Raw genomic sequence first — 19,733 nt, forward strand, 5'->3', positions numbered from 1 at the left:
GTATCGATATTAAATACCTTGACTGTACCAAACAGATCAGCCTTTTCACGGGATACTCACGTCGTTGGGATTCTTGTTTTTTTTAACTACAGACATTCGGTTCTTGTCTGTTTGTCCGATTTTATTTCTTGTCTTATAATTATTTATATAAGAATTCAAGTCTTGGAGACCCTTTGCATCTCTAAGGATAATTTAATGATCGTTTTTTTTTAATCTCTAAGAATTTTCTTATTTGTTGTTTTTTATATTGTTTTACTTAAGATAGTTTCTTTGTGTAATTCGACATTTAGAGACTGTATACATCTCTAGGAAAGTATCTAATATTTCATTGGTTCCATATTGAATTATAACGCCACTGTGTTTTTCTAAACTGTCATGTGCGAAGTACCAGGTTCAACTGATCTCCTTGGCAATTCAGTTGGCTACCCTGCCAATATCGTGGAGCCATTTAAGACGCCTACGATCCGTCCTTCCTGTCCTTTTAACTAATTTTAATTAGTAGTTAAAGGTAAATTCGGATAGAAATAAATACAAAACAGTCATAAAGGAGATAATTAATGATTTCAATTGAAACTGGGGTCGTCAACAGACAGCGTTTGATTTAGGGTTGCCAGATGGTCGGGATTTGGCGGGATTCTCCCGATTTTTAGCATGTGTTCCCGATTCCCGACGAAGTGAAGACTGTCCCGAAAAACAGCTTCACGTTATAATAAAACAATAATTTCAAGTTCCGAACTGTCGCCGAGCGAACGAGGCGGGGGGCGCGCGTGGCGAGCTGGCGTGAGATTGTGCAGTGAGGGGTGCGGTGCGGGGCGGGAGCGCGTTTGCCTTACCTCTACACAAAAGAAAGAAATAGAATGGGAATGGATCTAATTAAAGCCGAATTAATGATTCGACTCAAACGAAAACTGCGTGACTTTCAAGTCTAGCTTAAATAGCGAAAAAGGCCAAGAAATGGTAAAATCGGTCAAAAGTAATATAAAATACATGTGGCAAGCTAAGAAATAAATTATTTCCATAAATTTGGTTGATTATTGATACCTAATAAGTATAAGTATGATAGTATAGGTAGATAATGAGAAGACATTTTTTTTTATTTGTTCTAGATCTCAAAGAATTTATACTATTTTTATATAAAAACGTCTATGGGCAGAGCAGCTGACGTAGTGCCAATAATGTAAAATATCGTTGTTATTAATACAATTACTATAATTTGAACGTTTTTTTTTCCGACTTCAGTCCCAAAATCCCGAAAAATTGATATCTTTTCCCGATAATAGCGCCTTTCGATCTGGCAACCCTAGTTTGATTGAACATTGGGAAATGAGTGAAATGTGTATCGGGAAAATTGAAAGGGCGGAAATGTGGTTATACTTGTTGAATCCGTTCCGCTAATGAACGTTTCATATTGGAAGTGGTGTTGAGAGATCGCTGCTGAATTCTGTACTTATCTGTTCTTTGTTGTTGATAGTCATAGATATTTCAAGGGCACTGGGATCACACTGAATATACATGCAATGCAATATCTGGTGCAAGTTCTGTTTTCGGTTCGGAAAGTTTCCAAATGGACGTTAATGTAATAAGTACCTAATTATTATTTGATATTTTTAGATGTCGCCAGAGCCACTTTTGACCCCTACGTAAGTTACGTAACGTAACTCAAAATCTATTAAACATAAACACGAAATTTGATTTATTTATTAAGAACCTTAAGGGTAACTAGAACACTAAATTTCAAGAATTTAGCTCAACCGGTTATTAAGACACAAACATCAACAAATGGCAACCAAATTATGGAGCGGTTTCTCGGTCTATGCCGAATTGGGCCAATATACACGAGTTGTGAATTATCTTGTTTACACGGGGGCGTCGATCGCGGCACGCGCCGTGATTTGTATAGCTTTGTGGAATGCGCTTCACCTATACCTCGGTCGGCGACAGATGGGTCCCGTGACACTTCGAATGACGTTTTTATTGGTATAAACCTGTAACGACGTCTTGTCTTGTCACACCAATACTTTTATGCGCCTTTAAATATAGAGCACATTTTTTCATGTAAAAAGTCGATTTAAGCAATATTAATAGTATGTATTGTTCGAAATTTGTTGAAATAATCCGATATGAAGTCGCGTGGCGACGTCACACAAAAGTTACTTCGTTAGTCAGTGTCAACTGTTCGTTGGTCAGAGAAGTGGTGTGTCGATAAAATAATTTCGATAATAGATATGAGGTAGACAGATTAAAATAATGTAATTTACAAAAAAAAATACAATAAGATATTTTTTTCTTAGGGTACAGTAGCTAAATAAATAAAGGAAATATCTGGTTAATAAACTTTTAACTTGAATCTGATTTAACGTTAATACTTGTATTAATGAAGTGACAGATGACGTCAATCCAGAATAACTTAGTGACATGAGCTGTTTTTTTTCTAATTCACCCCAAACAATAACATAAGCTTCTAAATAGAACATTTTAACTAACTTAGCTGTTTATACAGTACAACCATAGCTCCAAAAAAAAGTAAAATTATCGATATTTTGGCACTACAAGAAATGTTATTCGAAGTGTGACAGGACCCATCTTTCGCCGACCGAGGTATAGGCAGGTTGGCGAATGTAACACAACACAACAAAACTCGTCATTTAACCTCCGTCTGACGATGTTCAAGAGAAAGGAAAGACAGAAGATTGCCAAAATATGCAACGGTTTCTCAGGCTACACGGAATTGGGGTGATAAATACGCGAGTTGTCAATACCCTGTTTACACGTGGCGCCGATCGAAGCACGCGCCGTGCTTCGTTTTACAGGACATATGACCCTTAAAATTTTCGACATAGGCACGGAAAGTCCTCATTCTCGCACTCCATATGTACTGTAATAGTACATTACGATATAAGTGCGAAAATATGGAACTTCGCAACGAATGGGGATAAATTAAAACATGACCGAAGGCAGTTATTTAAATCGACACGAATTGAAAATTGCCTATTCGCACATGTACATTTTACAGCAGTTACATTGTTAAGTAATGTACTGTAAAAGTATAAGAAGTATACCTGATATCTCGTGAAATATTCGCCCCGAACTGTCAGTTCCCTTTCTAATTCTGGGTGCAAGTATCTACATATCTACTATTGCATCAGACCAGCTAGCATGAGTTGCATTCTCGCGCGCGAGATACTCGAAGTCGCGCAGCGTTAGATGTGTGGAGACGCGCGAGAACGCAACTCACGCTAGCAGGTCAAAATTCTGTACTCCCTCTGTCCCCACATAGATAAGAAAACTTCAGTCAGAGGTCGTCAACCTTGGGGGAGATTAAACCGCTGAACCATACCTAAGGCCCTCGGTTATTACTAATCTAATTATCTCAAGATACGGGCTTGTTCATATACTGCTTAGGGGACTGTTCTGTGTCACGTTTAATAGATTTAAGAAAAGCTTAGCGTGAAAAAACATTAAATATTGTCTTAATCGTTGCTATATATGTCGTGGTCAGATCTTAGAATTTACTATTTCATTATGTGGTAATCATTTTATAAAAAAAGTCAAACGTAACCTATGTCATGAAGTGATCAATTCTAAAATGGCATTTCCTTCCGTCTTGCATTGCCTGAAGGGTCAGAGATGTTTGAATAACTTATAATGTTATGCTCAGTTTTGCAAACACTATAGACTGTATATTGCATTGCAGTTTAACCGGCCTCAGTGCTAACACAACGGCCAAGGAGTTCCGAAGTGGGCCAAGGATCTTTGTAGCAAATCGTTCTTGGAGTTATGAGCACAGCAAAGTTCATAGGAAAGTTAATAATGTATTTAGTTCACACAGGCTATCGTCAGGCTTAGAACGCACTGCGATAAATTTCTTGCGGTTTCTGTCTAATTTCTGGCGGTTTCAGTAGTACGTTACCTACAATTTTTGCGGTTTTGAAGCGCTTGGGGCCACCACACATAAATGCAATTTTTGAATAAACTTTGTTGAGGGTACTTACCCAACGATATATATAATATATAAATATTTATAAATAATTAAATACATCGAAAACACCCATGACTCAGGAACAAATATCCATACTCATCACACGAATAAATGCCCTTACCAGGATTTGAACCCGGAACCATCGGCTTCGTAGGCAGGGTTACTATCCACTAGGCCAAACTGGTCGTCAGTGGTGGTGGTTTAACTTTGAACTACCGTGAGCACAGTAGAAATAACCAGTAAGAACAATAACAAGTTGTTAAATTTAAATCGGGGTCCTGCTTCATGTATGTCGAAAAATCACAAAAGTTGGTCTTTTAAATGCTACTTGTTTGGGTGTCCTGAAGAGTCGCAACTGCAGGTCCAGAGAGCTACTCGAGCCTGACGAACCACGGTTGGCCGCCCCTGTCCTAAACCCTTTAATATTTCAATAGCCTAATTTCACTCTAAGAACTACTTTATGCCTTTTGAAATAAGGTCCACCAATGGACAGTCAACAGTGTGGGTGATGGTATATGGATTTTAACAATAAATAATGACTGATACAAATATCAAACTAGTTAGGACTTCCGTGTTACAAGCAAAAAATCGTGCACAAAAGTCAGAATAATAAAGTATAAAGAATTAATTTTATAATAATAATAATAATTCAGCATACATACGTCCCACTGCTGGGCACAGGCCTCCTCTCATGCGCGAGAGGGCTCGGGCTATAGTCCCCACGCTAGGGATTCGAAGATGTATGCAGGTTTCCTCACGATGTTTTCCTTCACCGAAAAGCTTTCAAAATCAATTTTATTACAATAAAGTTTCAACTTTTACAACCATTTAGATTTATGGCGTGTCGCCTAGTTCCATAAATCCTTGGCGAGAATCCTTGAAACGTGAACCACTAGAAAATAGCTAATAGTAAAGCCTGACCAGTAATATATAATCACGCGCCATATTGCGGAATTTCATTGGAACTAAATTTTTAATACTTAACTGAATTGTCACCCTATACATGAGAATAACAGCGCCCTCTTGACAATGACATATATTTCTGGTCGGGCTTTGCAAGCATAGTTTAGTTTGGGGCTAGCTCGATCTATTAACTTATTTCAAAAAAGTTACATTCACGTATATTGAATACTTTTTAATAGTCCGTAGCAGGCTCGGGCGAAAATCACCTTCCGTTTCAAAGCGAGTTTCCTTCTCATTTTAAAACTACGTGTTGGATTGTAATGAAACTTTGCACATGCATACAACTAGTTTATATAGCTCCAGCTTATAAAACAAACGAAATAGAGCAGAAACAAATTATGTATGAAAAACTTAAATTCGCTAACTTAACTAATTACTCTCATAATATATAATATTCAGTCATAGTACCTTATCTAATTTTAAGTACAAACTTTCAGAGCAATCTAGCTAGTCGTTTTAAAATGAGAACGTAACTACGTTTGTATTATGGAGAACAGAGTTTGCTGCGGACTTTTAACCTTTTGAACGCCGTAATCGTGAACCTTGTCGGTACGCATAAAGGTTGAAATTGGGCAGTAGCCGCGCGCGTCATATCATATCACGTCTTTGGCGGTCAAAATGTTAAACACAGTGATTAAGATATAGATCAACCGTTTGACTGAGCCGGTTGGGAAATAAATATTATGGTCAACTACGGATTGGTTGAAAGCTTGACGGCATGAAGCTGATTCAGTTTGATAATTGTATAGAACTAGGTTTTTTTTTTCAGAGTTGCCTACTGCTAGCTATAGCGAAAGGTGATCATAACAATCAGTTTGTACGCCGTACATATATCTTTTATCACCTAAATATGTCATCCAGTATGAGCAAAGGATGGAAATTATTTTCGTTGTCTTGTTTTGGACCACTCTATCACGCTTGTATTTCTGTATTTAATCAAATAAATTAATTAAAAAAGACGAGTGGTATTGCATGTCTATTTAGCTGTACATTATAGGAGAAAAATGAGAATTAATAACTACATTCCATCTCAAACAAAAAAACTACACTCAAAACCAGCGCCTACCCCAATTCTCGGGATTAGTTGCCAAGCGGAGCTCAAACTCCCACGAACCGTGGCAAAATGCCGGGAAAAAGCGAGGATAATGATGATGACAAAAAGCTACACTCCGTCACATTTTTTGGGAACATAAAGACAACGAAATGAATTTTGACGCAAAAACTTGCACTCCGCTGACATACGAGTATAACGTAACCACAGAGGTCATGTGACTCAGAAAATCAGGCGAGGCGCATGAATCATGAAAACAATTAGCCGAGCCGTTTAAAATACTGTGGACAATGTACGCAATGATTGGTATTAATTGTTTGAGAACAATACGTGCCAGTTGTTGAAAATATACTTGCAACCAAACTTATAACTAAACACAATACTTCCAAATATACTTGTAACTGAAATATATGAGGACCTACTGTTTTTAAAGTCAGTTAAAAAGTGTTTATTCAGAGACTCAATTGAAAATACCGTACTGTTGATTTTAGGGCCTTTGTCAACGTGACAACCAATACAGAAGCTAGAGATCTCATTATTGTCACTGTGACGACGAATGGACGAAGTGGCATAGAAATCACGTATTTGAAGTCGAACATAGCTCGATATGTTCTCCATAATAGTCAGTCCAGACGGGATGATCAAATCGACCGTCGTGGCGTCAATCTCCAATTTAATAACTGGTGATATTTGAGCGCTCTAAATTAAAAAAATTACCCCAAACGCGATTACTAGCGTCACGAATTGATATTCTAGCGTCTGCACCTCCATTTTATTGGTAATATCGGTCATAATACGGTGGTCGAAATCAGCGAGCCAAATTGGTGTTTGCGTCCGCACTATGTAATTTGATTAGACAATTTAATCAGATCGGCGAAAAATTGTTCCCGTCTGGACTGGCCTTAACGCAGAGCTTCAACGCGCAGAAATTTTTTAACCGAACTTAGGCGTATTTGAGAGTTCGACGATGTCTAATTTAATGTTAAATTGATTAAATACTAATAGACGCACCGCACTACAGGTAATGTCAAAATAAGTTTGAATTCTTAATATTCAAATGTCTCCAGTTACTGATAGACTGAAGCAGCCATGTAAGAACTATTTCTAAAACAGGTTGCGTTAAACGTTTAACGCTATAATCGGTAACATAAAGTAGTAAGAGTTTGTAATGAGTAAATTCATCGATTAGCTCAGCCGGTTCCATGGTGTAATGGTTAGCACTCTGGACTCTGAATCCAGCGATCCGAGTTCAAATCTCGGTGGAACCTGACTTTTTGTGTTTTTCTTTTTATATTTTCTATTATTTAGGAATTTTAGAATATATATATTTAAATATATGTATTATTAAATCTACTTAATAAATCTTAATTTAAAATATTATACGACTTCCAACAAGGTTAATATAATACATACCTCTTAATATAAACCATATGTATTTTAGACCATTATTTTCATCTCCACATTACGAAGTTTCACTTCTTCCGCGCGGAGGGACTCCACGCACAATTTTTTTTCCAAATCGGTTTTCACTCTTCGATCATGTTATGTGATTTTTTTTTAAAGAACTATCACTTTTTATTAAAGAAAAGCTCACTTTACAACAACAACTGAAGCAAGTAACAATGGCCAAGATAATGAGCGAGTTTATTTAATCTTTAACAATCCTCATAATTGTGCTCATAACAGGAAGAAAACTATCTACCGCTTTAAAATGAACTTTATATCCATACTAATAAAGATCGTATTGCCTGGATAGTTTACACCTCATTATAATTTTTTCGAGACAATCATCTATATAATCTTGGATTATAAATTCTGAATGTTAGAAACTAATTTATGTGAGAAATGTCATTAAGTTGTAACGTTTAGAACACTTACGTAAGCAACTAGTTTGTGCTTATGTTAAGTCACAGAGGAATAGGTAAGCGTAAAAGTGCTCACTCCATCCATACATATGTATTCTTATTCAATTATAATATGCTGTCATCTATATAGGAGGTATATTATTATGCGCTAATATGTTTGCCTGAAATTTCTAAATATTTTAACGACTTTTTTGAAACTTTAACTTTAAAACTAACCAAGTACGCAGAACCTAACCCGTTACAGGTAACCCGTAAAACTTTGAAATTTGAAACGTAATTAAGCCCCTCAAAGGTTTTTTTATAACACTAAGAAGTTCTGGGGTTAAAGTTTTTAATAACTCCTAGGCGGACAAAATTGTGAGCCGCGGCAAGTTTTAAAAATAACTAAAGAAACACCGCCTTAGGTCTGATTTTTCAAACATCAGATAAAATGATCTGTTAGATAAAGATAACAGGCTCCCTTTCTTTCACAAGCAAGAAGAAAAAGAGAGTGTTATCTTTATCTAATGTTTGTAAAATCAGACCTTAATATAGTGTATTTTGTTAATTTTTACAACAAATATTGCAAGCATTTCACAGCTTTGCGTTGACCTTACAAGAGCTTAGTGTATAAATAAAACTCCTTTCACGCATGGAAGGTTGAAAATAATAATTTCCCTTGCGTCAGATCGGGATCATTTGGGCCCATAGACCATCCCTCATAGACTCCACATTGTAAAGCATTTACGGTTCGCGGTAACACACACAGCTACGTACCTACAGGCCAAATCGAACGGACACTGATATCAGAATGATGTGCTTCCGCAAATTCATGTACGGACAAGTACGAGCGAAATACACAATATCTGCATGACATTATTTATATGTCGTTCTGATATCAGGGTACGTTTGAATTGGCTTGATATCATCATCATCATATCAGCCCTTTATCACCCACTGCTAAGCATAGGCCTCTCTTTTAGTACACCACTTGTCCCTGTCCGTTAACATTGTAGTCCACCTACTATCACTCTGCCTAACAACATGTCCCGCCCAACTCCATTTTAGTTTGGTAATGACGCAACCCAGGTCTTGCACCTTGGTGCGGCGTCGGATCTAGACATTCCTTACTCGGTCTTGAAGCTTGATACCGACCATGGCGCGCTCCATGGCTCTCTGTGCTACACGGATTTTATGCACAGCCTCCTTGGTGAGCGTCCATGAATTGGCTTGATAGGCGTAAAATAATCGCGAGCTGAATACATGCTAGAAGCTTGTAAAAGTAAAATTATGACTTTTTTCATTTGACTAGGATTCAATTTAAATTTTAAGTAAAAGTCATAATAGCAAAAACATTAAGATGTTCTGCTTTCATACTGAATCAGTATCTTCTGCTCTTATATCGAATCAAAATCTAATTCCTGAGGGTCGACTAGTGGTCACGAGTGCGATACGACTATAATTGGACTATGTTATTTCGACGAACATTACATTTGCCAATCTACTTGCTTTTTCTTATCTAAATCCCTATTGATTGCCAAGATTGCAAACATCCTTTCGCTGTCCAATCAAGTATAGAAGTTAAATACTTGGTGACCGCGAGGTGTATGTAACATCAACCACCTAGTGGGTAAGTGCTCTATGTTCGGGCCCGCGCAGCTCATTATCACGTATTTCCCTTCAAACGGAGCCTGATGGGGTCAACGAACGCATTTTCCCGATTCTTTCAGCAAATTATGTTTCAACAGCCATTAATACCTAATGTATGAGTGTTCTGTACACTGTGCAAATACAATATAAATAACGTCAGCTGCCGCTAAGTTAGTAGGTTGAGGAACTGTGGCCATCCGAATACGTAGACAAAAATATTATTACTAATTTCTTCCCACTTCAGAATGTAGGTAAGGTCAATGTGGATAAGACCGTCTATCGGGTAAGACAAGCTCTTTCATCGCTTATAACACTTGCGTTTGTACACATACTGCACTTACAGACACTTACAGAAGGTCAGTAGAGCAGAAGGAGTGAAGCTCTTCCTTTCTGACTATGTCTTAGACAAGTACAGTCGCCATCAGATATATCGGAGCGGCCAAGGTGCTCAAATATACCTGAACACGCACTCTAACGCCTTGAGAATAGAAGCGTGTTCAGATATTTGTGAGCGCCTTGGCGGCTTCTAAATATCTGATGGCAACTGTACGTATATAAATACAGTTCTTGACACCTTTTAATTCATTTTATATTTGAATTGTGCATGTTTAAGGTAATATATTCGCTGTTGACGATGCAAAAGAGATCCAACAGATCCTACTTGAATAAATAGATTTTTATCTTTATCTTTTATCTATGGCTGGTCTTCTCAACCAAAAAAGCCGGTCTTACCCACGTTGAACTTAGGTATACAATTGCGGATAAGTTACTTCGAAGAAAAAATCAGCTGTACGTAAAGCAGTGCATTGTGGGGGTCAAGTAAGGTTCTTATTTTGAGCTTGACCAACAGATGTGTGCGTTTGTGTAACATTGCGTCGACAAAAGCATCAGGTTACGCATATAGATATTACAATTTGTACTACATTGTGAGATACCTTCGCACCGAGATATAGATAATATAGATAAATCTCCATTTTAGAAGAGTTTTTACGGGAGTGCGATGACCGTATTCTACACAAACGAATTCACGGGAAAAAGCTGGTATACTTACAATACAAATAAACCGCCTTTTACGCATGAAATACCACGAAAAGTGATTTTCCCTAACGTCAGAATCGACATCATTTGGACCCTCACGCGTCGTAATCACGTTTCCTTCAAACGGATGGAGGCAACGACCGAGCATATTTGCGATTTATATATTATTTAGTCTTTCAGTCATATAAGTAGGAATCCGTACTTAAACAGGGAACAGGCTAAAGTATCCCACCAAAAACATTTTCATGTAAAATGTTACCAAGCTCGCACTGTCAAAAAGTTATCAGATCTCTTGTAGAATAATCTACAAGCCCTAAACTTCACAAACTCTACACCTTACCTATAGTCAAAATATGTGGCTTGGGCGTTTCGCTACCGTCACATGAGCGTGACGTGGAAATTTTATTTACTGTTTATTACTTTTCTTTTATAAATAAAGAAATATTGGACATTATTACACAAATTGACTAACACAAAGTAAGCTCAAGAAGGCTTGTGTTGTGGGTACTCAGACAACGATATATATATAATATACTTAAATACACAGAAAATATCCATGACTCAGGAAAAAATACCTGTGGTCATCACGCAAATAAATTCCCTTACCGGGATTCGAACCCAGGACATCAATCGGCTTCATAGGCAGGGTCACTACCGGTTGTCAAATATAAATTAGTTCTTGTAGTAAATAAAATATTTATCAAAGTCTACCAGGCAACATGAGGAAACTACTCAAAATATGCATCAAATTTCTTTGCCTCTCTTCTCCACTCTACTATTTACTCTTTTTGATTGTTTTTGTTTCCGCTACCCAAAGGTTGTCTGGAAGAGATCGCTCTTTAGCGATAGGACCGCCTGTTGTCTGCCTCTATCACTAATCAATTGTTTTTCTTTAAGCTGTATCTTTTACTGAGGTGTGATAAAGAGTATTTTATTGCTCTATCTTGTAGATAAAATGCTATGTTCTAATCAGTTTAAAAAAAATAAAAAACAAATCCAAATGGGAACCCCACGGATCTTAGGCACGTAGAATTTGGCGAGATACGGCCATACCAGCGACTCGCAGAGCATCTCGCACGCGCCGATAAGCGATCGTATTCGTATCATATATTACAAAAATAAAGTTGCTATTTTAGAATCTGAACACAGTTTTATACGATACGACTAATAAAACCTTAGGATACCAACTACTAATGGGAAAATAAGGGAACATCCTGATGTTCCCTTACCACTGTTCGGTTCCTGAACCAAGAGCCATGAAGTCGGTTTTGAGGATAAAATCTCATTGTTTGGTGCGAGTTGATACATTTTCCACACTAAATGCAAATAGGTTGCCGGTGAGTAAGGTTGCCAGAGCTCAACGAGGGGGGCGGGTTTAGGGTCGGCAACGCCCATGTAACTAACTCCTCTGGAGTTGCAGGTGTACATAGGCTACGGAGACTGCTTACCATCAGGCGGGCCGTATGCTTGTTTGCCACCGACGTAGTATTAAAAAAATGGGTAACAAATGCATAAACTCGTGTTAATCACTTATCAACATGAAAACAGCATAAAGGTTTAACGTGTAATTAACTGTGCAATTAATTGCAGCAAGTTTCCGCACGTGCTATACGAATGTGATATACGAACCAAACACCGCTTCATGTGATTCAGGCACGTGCCAGGTAGCTGGAGCTCGTGATTTTACGCTCCAAGCTTTATGCGAGTACTATTTTAGTTAACAGCTTGAGACGAAAGTGGACGACCCGCGCGAAATCGCCTTTTCATACAAACGTGGTGTTTATTTTCCTCTCTGGATGTTAACATGATTGAAAATATTTTGACGCAATTAGTTGTATTTCAACCACAACTATGCCCCGTTTGATTTTTTTCGATTTTTTAATTATTATGAGAGTTAGGAGCATTTAAATATTTGTATGAAATCGTTTATCGCTCCTAATTTTTGCAATAGTCAAAAAATCTAAAAAACGTCAAACGTAGCTATGGTTAATTTGCATCAAATTATGTAAAAATACCCATAATCTCAAAATCGAGATAAGAAAGTGGGGACTACGTTTAGATGGAGAGCCGGCCGTCCCTTTTCCTCTTAACAAGCAATTGTTCAATATTTAATTAGATTGTCGTTATTTCTGACATTTGTATGCCGACCGGCGAAACATAGTGTTCAAATGTAATATACCTAAGACCTATTTATACCTATCTTTTACAAATAAATTGTGCGCGTTTTTCTTTAATTTTCCGCCTCTGCCGTTCAATTTGTCTTGCGAAGGCGCATACTTTTTGCCATTCTACGAATCTAACAGCTACGAATTATAACCAAATAGTTTTGATATCTGGTCCCAATTCGTCATCCACTTTAGTATAATCGGATCTAAACATGATTACTGAAACTTCAAGCATCTTAGAAGATAAATCGCAATAAATTGGGTTCTTTATACCGTTGCGTACTTCGGCCATTCAGAAAATGAAAACCGCCTAAGCCGCTTTATGCGGTAAGCTCTCAGTATTACATAGATCTTGCAATGTGTTTACCGGGACAAAGCCCGAAACGCTTCTTTAAAAGATTCAATAAGGGGTGTTCATCATGTTTATCTGAATTCCCCGAACATTAGGCGTAAGAGACCGAGACCCGCCATCAAATTCCCCCTACCAACTGCTGTTTGATGTTGCCCCTTATGTACTATAAATAAGAGTATCAGTTGTAAGAAAATAAATCATTAGTAAACTGCTTTCAATTCGAAATGCTTATTTCAACCTAAAATGCCCATAGATACACACAAATATTTATACAGTTTCAAATATTAGGGACGGACGCTCCGCGCACGTCTCCTAAATGTCCGCCGGAATACCATTTTTCCGTGATGGATAAAGAAATCATTTTAAAATGAAAATACTTGCCTATATTAAATATTTAAATTACAATAAAATAAATTAATACTTTAGAGTCCAATCGCGACTTACTCGCCCGGAAACCGAAAGCCTAATCTTTTATCGAAACTATTTTTTTACTGCGAGCAGATTATACTAATATTTTGTAGCTGGATTGTCTACAAACGGCCCGATTCGAAGAATGAGATACGATAACGATAAGTTCTGGTTTAGATAAGTTCTCATTTAGACATCGTCTAAATGTCGTATAATTGACAGAAGCAGCTCGTTTCGGGCAACTAATGTCACTTTGACGCTAGAAATATCGTAGATATCTCCACAGATCTTATTGGGATCACAGCGGAATCTAATTAAAAGTCAATTTAGACATGTCGTTTAGTTATCGATCTTTTAAAGATCTTTCCAAGATCTTAAACGTATCTTAACCATCTTCGAATCGGGCCGATAGTATTGGCTGTAATGCATAACTATATGAAAGAATTAAAATTGCAGTTTCTGGAGATATTAATCAAAATAATATCCACGCCTTCCTTAATCCTGAAAGAGTCAAAACACTTCTCGTCCCGTTACGCATCACGTACGCTCTGTCAACTGTCACTTCCGGACGTTTATTAGATACAAACATGTGTAACACCGTGCCGGTCACGACTGTAAACTCTCCAGACAAATATGATTGCTTCTATTGTGGTCTTTCCTGTTACTTCTTGGAAACATTCGGTGTAAGCAAAAGTAAATTTTCCTTGAACTCTTTGATGTAAGCGGACCTATTGTCCTGTAACTCTAATAGTTTTAATGATATAGGAGGCAAACGAGCAGGCGGATCGCCTGTTGGTAAGCGATTACCGTCGCCCATGGACACCTACAACACCAGAGGGGGAGGAGGGAATACGCTCTTTTCTTGAAGGTTTGAAGGTCCGGAAATACCGCTGGGGACAGATCATTCCAGTTTAAATGTGCGAGGCAGAAGCAGAAAGTTTCTGGAGAAACTCGCAGTTGAGGACTGACAACCATCTAAGTGGCGTCACAAGCACAATATAGACACTAAGTACAGGCATAGGGAGTATGATCATTGTATACGAAAATAGTGCATTCTTTAAATTTTGTGGCGCCTAAACTAGCCCCTGCAACATCAGGTCACGCCTCACAATTGCATAACAAATTGAACTGTTTGATATCCCAAAGATAAAATATAAGTACCTAAGTGAACGTCATTATATATAGTCTTCCTGTTGTCTTTTGCTATGTTCTAGAGAATCCTCGCTTCCTGAACAAGGCCGTGGCGTCGCCATGGGAGCGCGATCAATATTGCAGCGTTTATTAGGGACCCGCAACTATTTGCTTATACAATCTCGGACCCGTTTGACCGTTAGACTTCCTGTCGTCCTTGATAATGTCCTAGATAATCCTCGCAGCATTTAACTTTCTCAAAAATGTACCTTTGTATATTTTTAGACGTACCTACATACCAATGAGTTGTGATTTGTTTTTTACGAACACTCAAATTATTTTCAATTAGTCGACACCGAAAATTGTGTAGAGTCTGTGCGGAAAGAGAAGAGTCGTGGAATGTATGGGGACCAATACATTCCACGACTCTTCTCTTTCCGAACAGACTATACCCAAGGTACTTACTTAACCCTTTGAAAGCTTTATGTCATAAACACAAATATCACTCAAACACCAAGAACCGGGCGCAAGGCAGCTAATGTAAACCTTACTCAAAAGTGTGAAGGTTAAGTACTTTGACAGCGTCCTCCATAACACCCATAGTTGTCCTTGGTGCTATGGGCACGACTAGTAACGACGCTTTTGGATGTTCTTAGCGTTTAAAAGTTTTTTTATCTAGTGTCAAATAGACCTCAGGCTAGTCTCAACTTGCTCGTAGGACCGATGGCCGATGGTGTGGAAATTCTTGAGTTGCGACCGGGAATAGGATAACGCAGGACGAAAAAACCCACAAGATGGTCCGATGGTGGTTAAGGTCGCAGGAAGCCGATGGATGAGAGAGGCAAAAGACAGCAGTCAAGCAGCGGACCTCTTCCGACTGACAGCATAATGATGATGACTCTCAGTTTAAAAGAGCTATAAATGAAACGCCCAACCCAACATACCTTCACGTACCAGTAATATCTGTTCCCCCAATATTTCGTCGCACAGGTAACGTAAGACAAAAATAATGGCCTGCCAACTTGTCGAGAACCACACCGCCAATTTCATTCCGTTATATGAAATGAGATATATCTTCAATATTTCACTACCTTGGGCCTTATTCTTCAATGTGTATTTTGTCAAAATTATATTGTGAATGCATTAGCAAAAACAGAACCCTTATAGTTTCATCATATCCGTCCGTCCGTCTGTCCGTATTTAAAATTACCGTCGACGTTGACATCTACGATATGCAGTTACCAACCACGGTAAACTGAAAGCTAATGTATGCAATGTTGTTTATTATAGCTACTGTATGTAAGCTCATATATCGGTGTCGGGCTTAATTGTGACGATAACTTGCCGGTGCCGTGAACGTCCACGGTAAAGTATAATAGCGAAAAATAATTACTCGTGTTGGCTTGCATCAGAACGATACTAATCACATTCATTTAGAATATACATCATGGGAAAAAGCGAGTACGCTCAAGTTTCCTTAAGGTGACGTTTGGATATCAACTGCAGCTGCATTACTGACGCGACATCGTTGTTGATACAATGACTGACGGAATGAAGGTCATAATCGCAGCAGTAATGAAGCGGCGAATCACGCATTTTATATCTTCGATTCTCAATCCACCTTGTTATTGGATGATACGTTTTCAAGTACGTGTGGTTGCAACTCCTGAACTTTTAGTATCCATTAGCCTGTAGATATAACACCCCTCTCTTTTTGCGTCGCGGGTTAAAACCATTTAATTCACGACGGCTGGATAAGATGCGAGATTTTTAGTACAACATTGTCGAATAGTATATAATATCAACTCACTCATCAATCATTAGAACGCAGCCAAACTTTCAACCACCAACGTCAACGAGACCCTTTGGGAATTGTATGATCATAGGCGTGATCATCTTAGTTAAATAGTAGTTTCCCTAATAATAATTTAGGGAAAGTATTCCTTATCCTTTTATTGAATTTATTGAATGTCAGACCAATGCAAATCGAGGTTGAATCCGTCCAATTTCTCTAAAATCATCTGTTCTACAAGCACTTACTGACATTTAAATAGCATTATATTGTGCACGGCTTTCTTATTCTGAATCCGACCCGTGTATTGGAAAAGATATCTACCGGATATTAATTTATCCGAGGTAAGATATCTCATTTCTCGATATTTTAAACGGGATATTGTAGTGACCTTTTCAGTTGATTAGTTCACCTGAGTTTGTGGAAATTGCTACGTGTTTGTTTTGTAAATATCGTGAGGTGAAGTTGTAGCAGATGATTTACGAGTATATAGCGTGGAAGGCCGGCTCCCATACACACCACACACTCGACGAGTGGCATGGGAGTTAGCGAGGAAAGTAGGCAGAGACGTAGTGTGGGCACGTTACTCATCATGCCGCACGTCATGCTCCTCGTCATGCCCATCGCTCCCTGGTGGTCGGTGGGCCGCTTTAGAGTGAATCGCTGGTTGACTTCATTTCGTTCGTCACATATTTCGTAAATTTTATTACATATACAATAAATCAATATAAATAATAGCACACAGATAAAAAGAAATAATAAAACAAAAGGAACCAAAAAGAAAACTTACAAGTAGAAACCATGGAGACAAATCAAAAGTAAACTTCGTTGTTATCAACGAGAATCGTCGTCAGCTCCTGCAAAAGAGAGAAAGTAAAAGTTGTAAATAAAAAGAAAAATAAATAAAGAAAACACTAAAACAAGATAAGAATAACATAAGTTAATCAAAAACAAAAGGAGGTGCAAAATAATAAGTATGAAACAGCAGAATTTTCAAAGATTTTTACGGCCACCTTGTTCCTTATACTTCCACAGTAAACTATTTTTACAGTACATATGGTGCTACTTTATCGCACTAGTGCGAATATTAGCATATTACGTTACTGTGTCGAACATTTAAAGGGCCATATGTACTGTAAAACGTTGTACGATACATGTGCGAATAGGTAATTCGCAACTCGTGTCGATTTAAAACACTCCCTTCGGTCGTGTTTTAATTTATCGCCACTCGTTTTGAATTTCCTATTTTTCGCACTTGTATCGTAATGTACTATTTTAATATCCAACCCAACCGACTAAAATGACAGTTAGGGCCACCGTACACTAGCGTCTGCCGAGCGTCGGCGTCTAGTCAACTTGGCTGCTGCTCGACGCAACGTTAGGGCAACAGCGCAGCGACACCATTTTCCATAGGGCTGTCTAGACGCCGACGCTCAAAAGACGCTAGTGTGGGGTGGCCCATATATTGTCTAATCTACTACCTACAATACAGTCGGCCTCAATAGTAGCGGATGAAAAACACATCTGCCACCCTGGAATAATTTTCCAAATGGAGATACGTATGTCTCTACAGTTGGCGTTCAAGTTCTGTCCGAGGCGAATTGTTCTTCACGGTGTTTTTTTTTAACTCCGTTAACGTCGGAGTATGGCTAAGTATGTATGGGAAACTGAATGGCATAGTTCTTTTTTCTTTTGTTGAGAAGAGACGTCACATGAGAAGTTTCAGTTCAGTCGAGAAATAGAAAGTGGGCCTAATTTAGCTTGCAAGATTTGACCCGAACATACATACAAACATTACAAGTTAAAAAAAAAACTTGTAAAATTACCGAGCGTGTCGCCAGGGCTGTTAATCATCAAAAACGTGGTAACTTACTATTTTTATTTTTTTACAGTAAAAACACGGAATGTCCGCATCTCTGCAATCTAAATTTACATCCCTTTCATCTCTGCGGGCGACGATGCGTCCGGATGCCATGGGAATAGGAAAAAAAAAGAAAATGTCCACACCACATGTGGTGCGGTGCATGAACGCGTAATGCTGTAATCCCGTCATCCCGGCGAGTGAGAAATAAAGGAAATAAAATATCGCGTAATATAAACTGAATGTCGTGGTTTAATTACAAAAAATAACTAGTGGCTCTGTGAACCTTGCGTTAAGCTTAGAAAATGTAAAAGTGACAGTGAACTCACATTGGTCTTAAGCGCCATAGACGATATTGGCGTTTAAGTCCTTCATTCCAAATTCCGCATTTTTTAAATTTCCCAATACTGGTACAACAAAAATAAGAGAATCAGGGGGCCTACCGCGAAAACCGAAATTCGCAAGTTGCGGGGAACTTTCTCTTTTACTCTCACTAAGACGTAATTAGAGTGACAAATAAAAATGCCCGCAATTAACGAACTTCGATTTTCGCGGTAGGCCCCCTGGTCACAAAATTTCACGAGAATCGGTTAAGAATTGTGACTTGCAGAGGAGCACATCCGGACATACGAAAGCAAAATGCCCGAGATAAAGAGGAGCCCTTCGCTAACGCTTCGGTTCACTAATGATTTTGACTAGATATTTGTAATGTCTACAACACTCTGTCGGGCACAAGTTTTGTTCAAATATATTTGGTACACACAATTACAATAAAAGAGATATAAAAATCTAAAGCCAGCTTAAAACAAATTTACGCCAAGCGTAAACAGTTAAAACAAACAAAACAGGACCCAGAGCCACAGCTGACAAACATTTGCGCATTTACCCAACGAGGTTAAGTACGTCTATAATATACCGACTTACGAATCGCTTTTTTAACCTTCTGTCTGTTTTTATCTCCCTAGAACTAGTGCTTATGTGAGCTGTAGATCTCGCAAACCCCTCTGCCATTTTGAAAATTTTCCATAAACTTCACTCACCTACCCTTAGCGACCTAGCTTTGGGTCGCGGAATAGACGCGCTCGGTTCCGATCAAAATGTATAGACTTGAATGATCGTTTTTGACCAGTCCAGTAGGGAAGATGGTCGGCTCTTTATCATTTGTCACCATGCCTGTCACATTCTAACAAGTATGTAAGCGCGAAAGAGACGAGCATAGTGACAAGTGATAAAAATGGAACCATGGTGCCATCGCAATCCGGGGTCTTACCACGACTATCTATCACTGTCAAACTGACATATACGCTAACATCTGCGTAACTTACTTTCTTTACATCTCGCTCGCACTAATATACTAATATGCCAGTACGAGCGAGATGTATAGAAAGTAAGTTACGCTCAAGCTAGCGAACATGTCAGTGTCAAAGTCGAGGTAGCCGTTGAGAACAGCCAGACCACTTTAACTGAGAGTATGGTGGAACAATGCAAACACAATCAGA

At 38.4% G+C, this 19,733-nt stretch overlaps 1 protein-coding gene and 1 non-coding gene across 3 annotated transcripts in view; one reads left to right on the forward strand and one right to left on the reverse strand.

The window, feature by feature from the left end:
• Window positions 1–19,733, reverse strand: part of LOC133527287 (tumor necrosis factor alpha-induced protein 8-like protein) — a 98,007-nt gene that overhangs the window by 33,184 nt on the left and 45,090 nt on the right. Inside the window, exon 2 of one of the 2 annotated variants that reach the window (XM_061864262.1) lies at window positions 17,164–17,230. The exons of the other annotated variant lie outside the window; for it this stretch is intronic. Coding sequence (XP_061720246.1) covers window positions 17,164–17,176 — 13 coding nt within the window. The 5' untranslated portion in view covers window positions 17,177–17,230. The remainder of the gene's footprint in view (window positions 1–17,163; window positions 17,231–19,733) is intronic. 2 annotated transcript variants of the gene reach the window in all.
• Trnaq-cug (transfer RNA glutamine (anticodon CUG)) lies at window positions 7,190–7,261 on the forward strand. The gene has a single exon. It is a non-coding gene; the product is annotated as a tRNA-Gln (tRNA).

Source organism: Cydia pomonella, chromosome 17, assembly GCF_033807575.1.
Source record: "Cydia pomonella isolate Wapato2018A chromosome 17, ilCydPomo1, whole genome shotgun sequence".
NCBI lineage: Eukaryota > Metazoa > Arthropoda > Insecta > Lepidoptera > Tortricidae > Cydia > Cydia pomonella.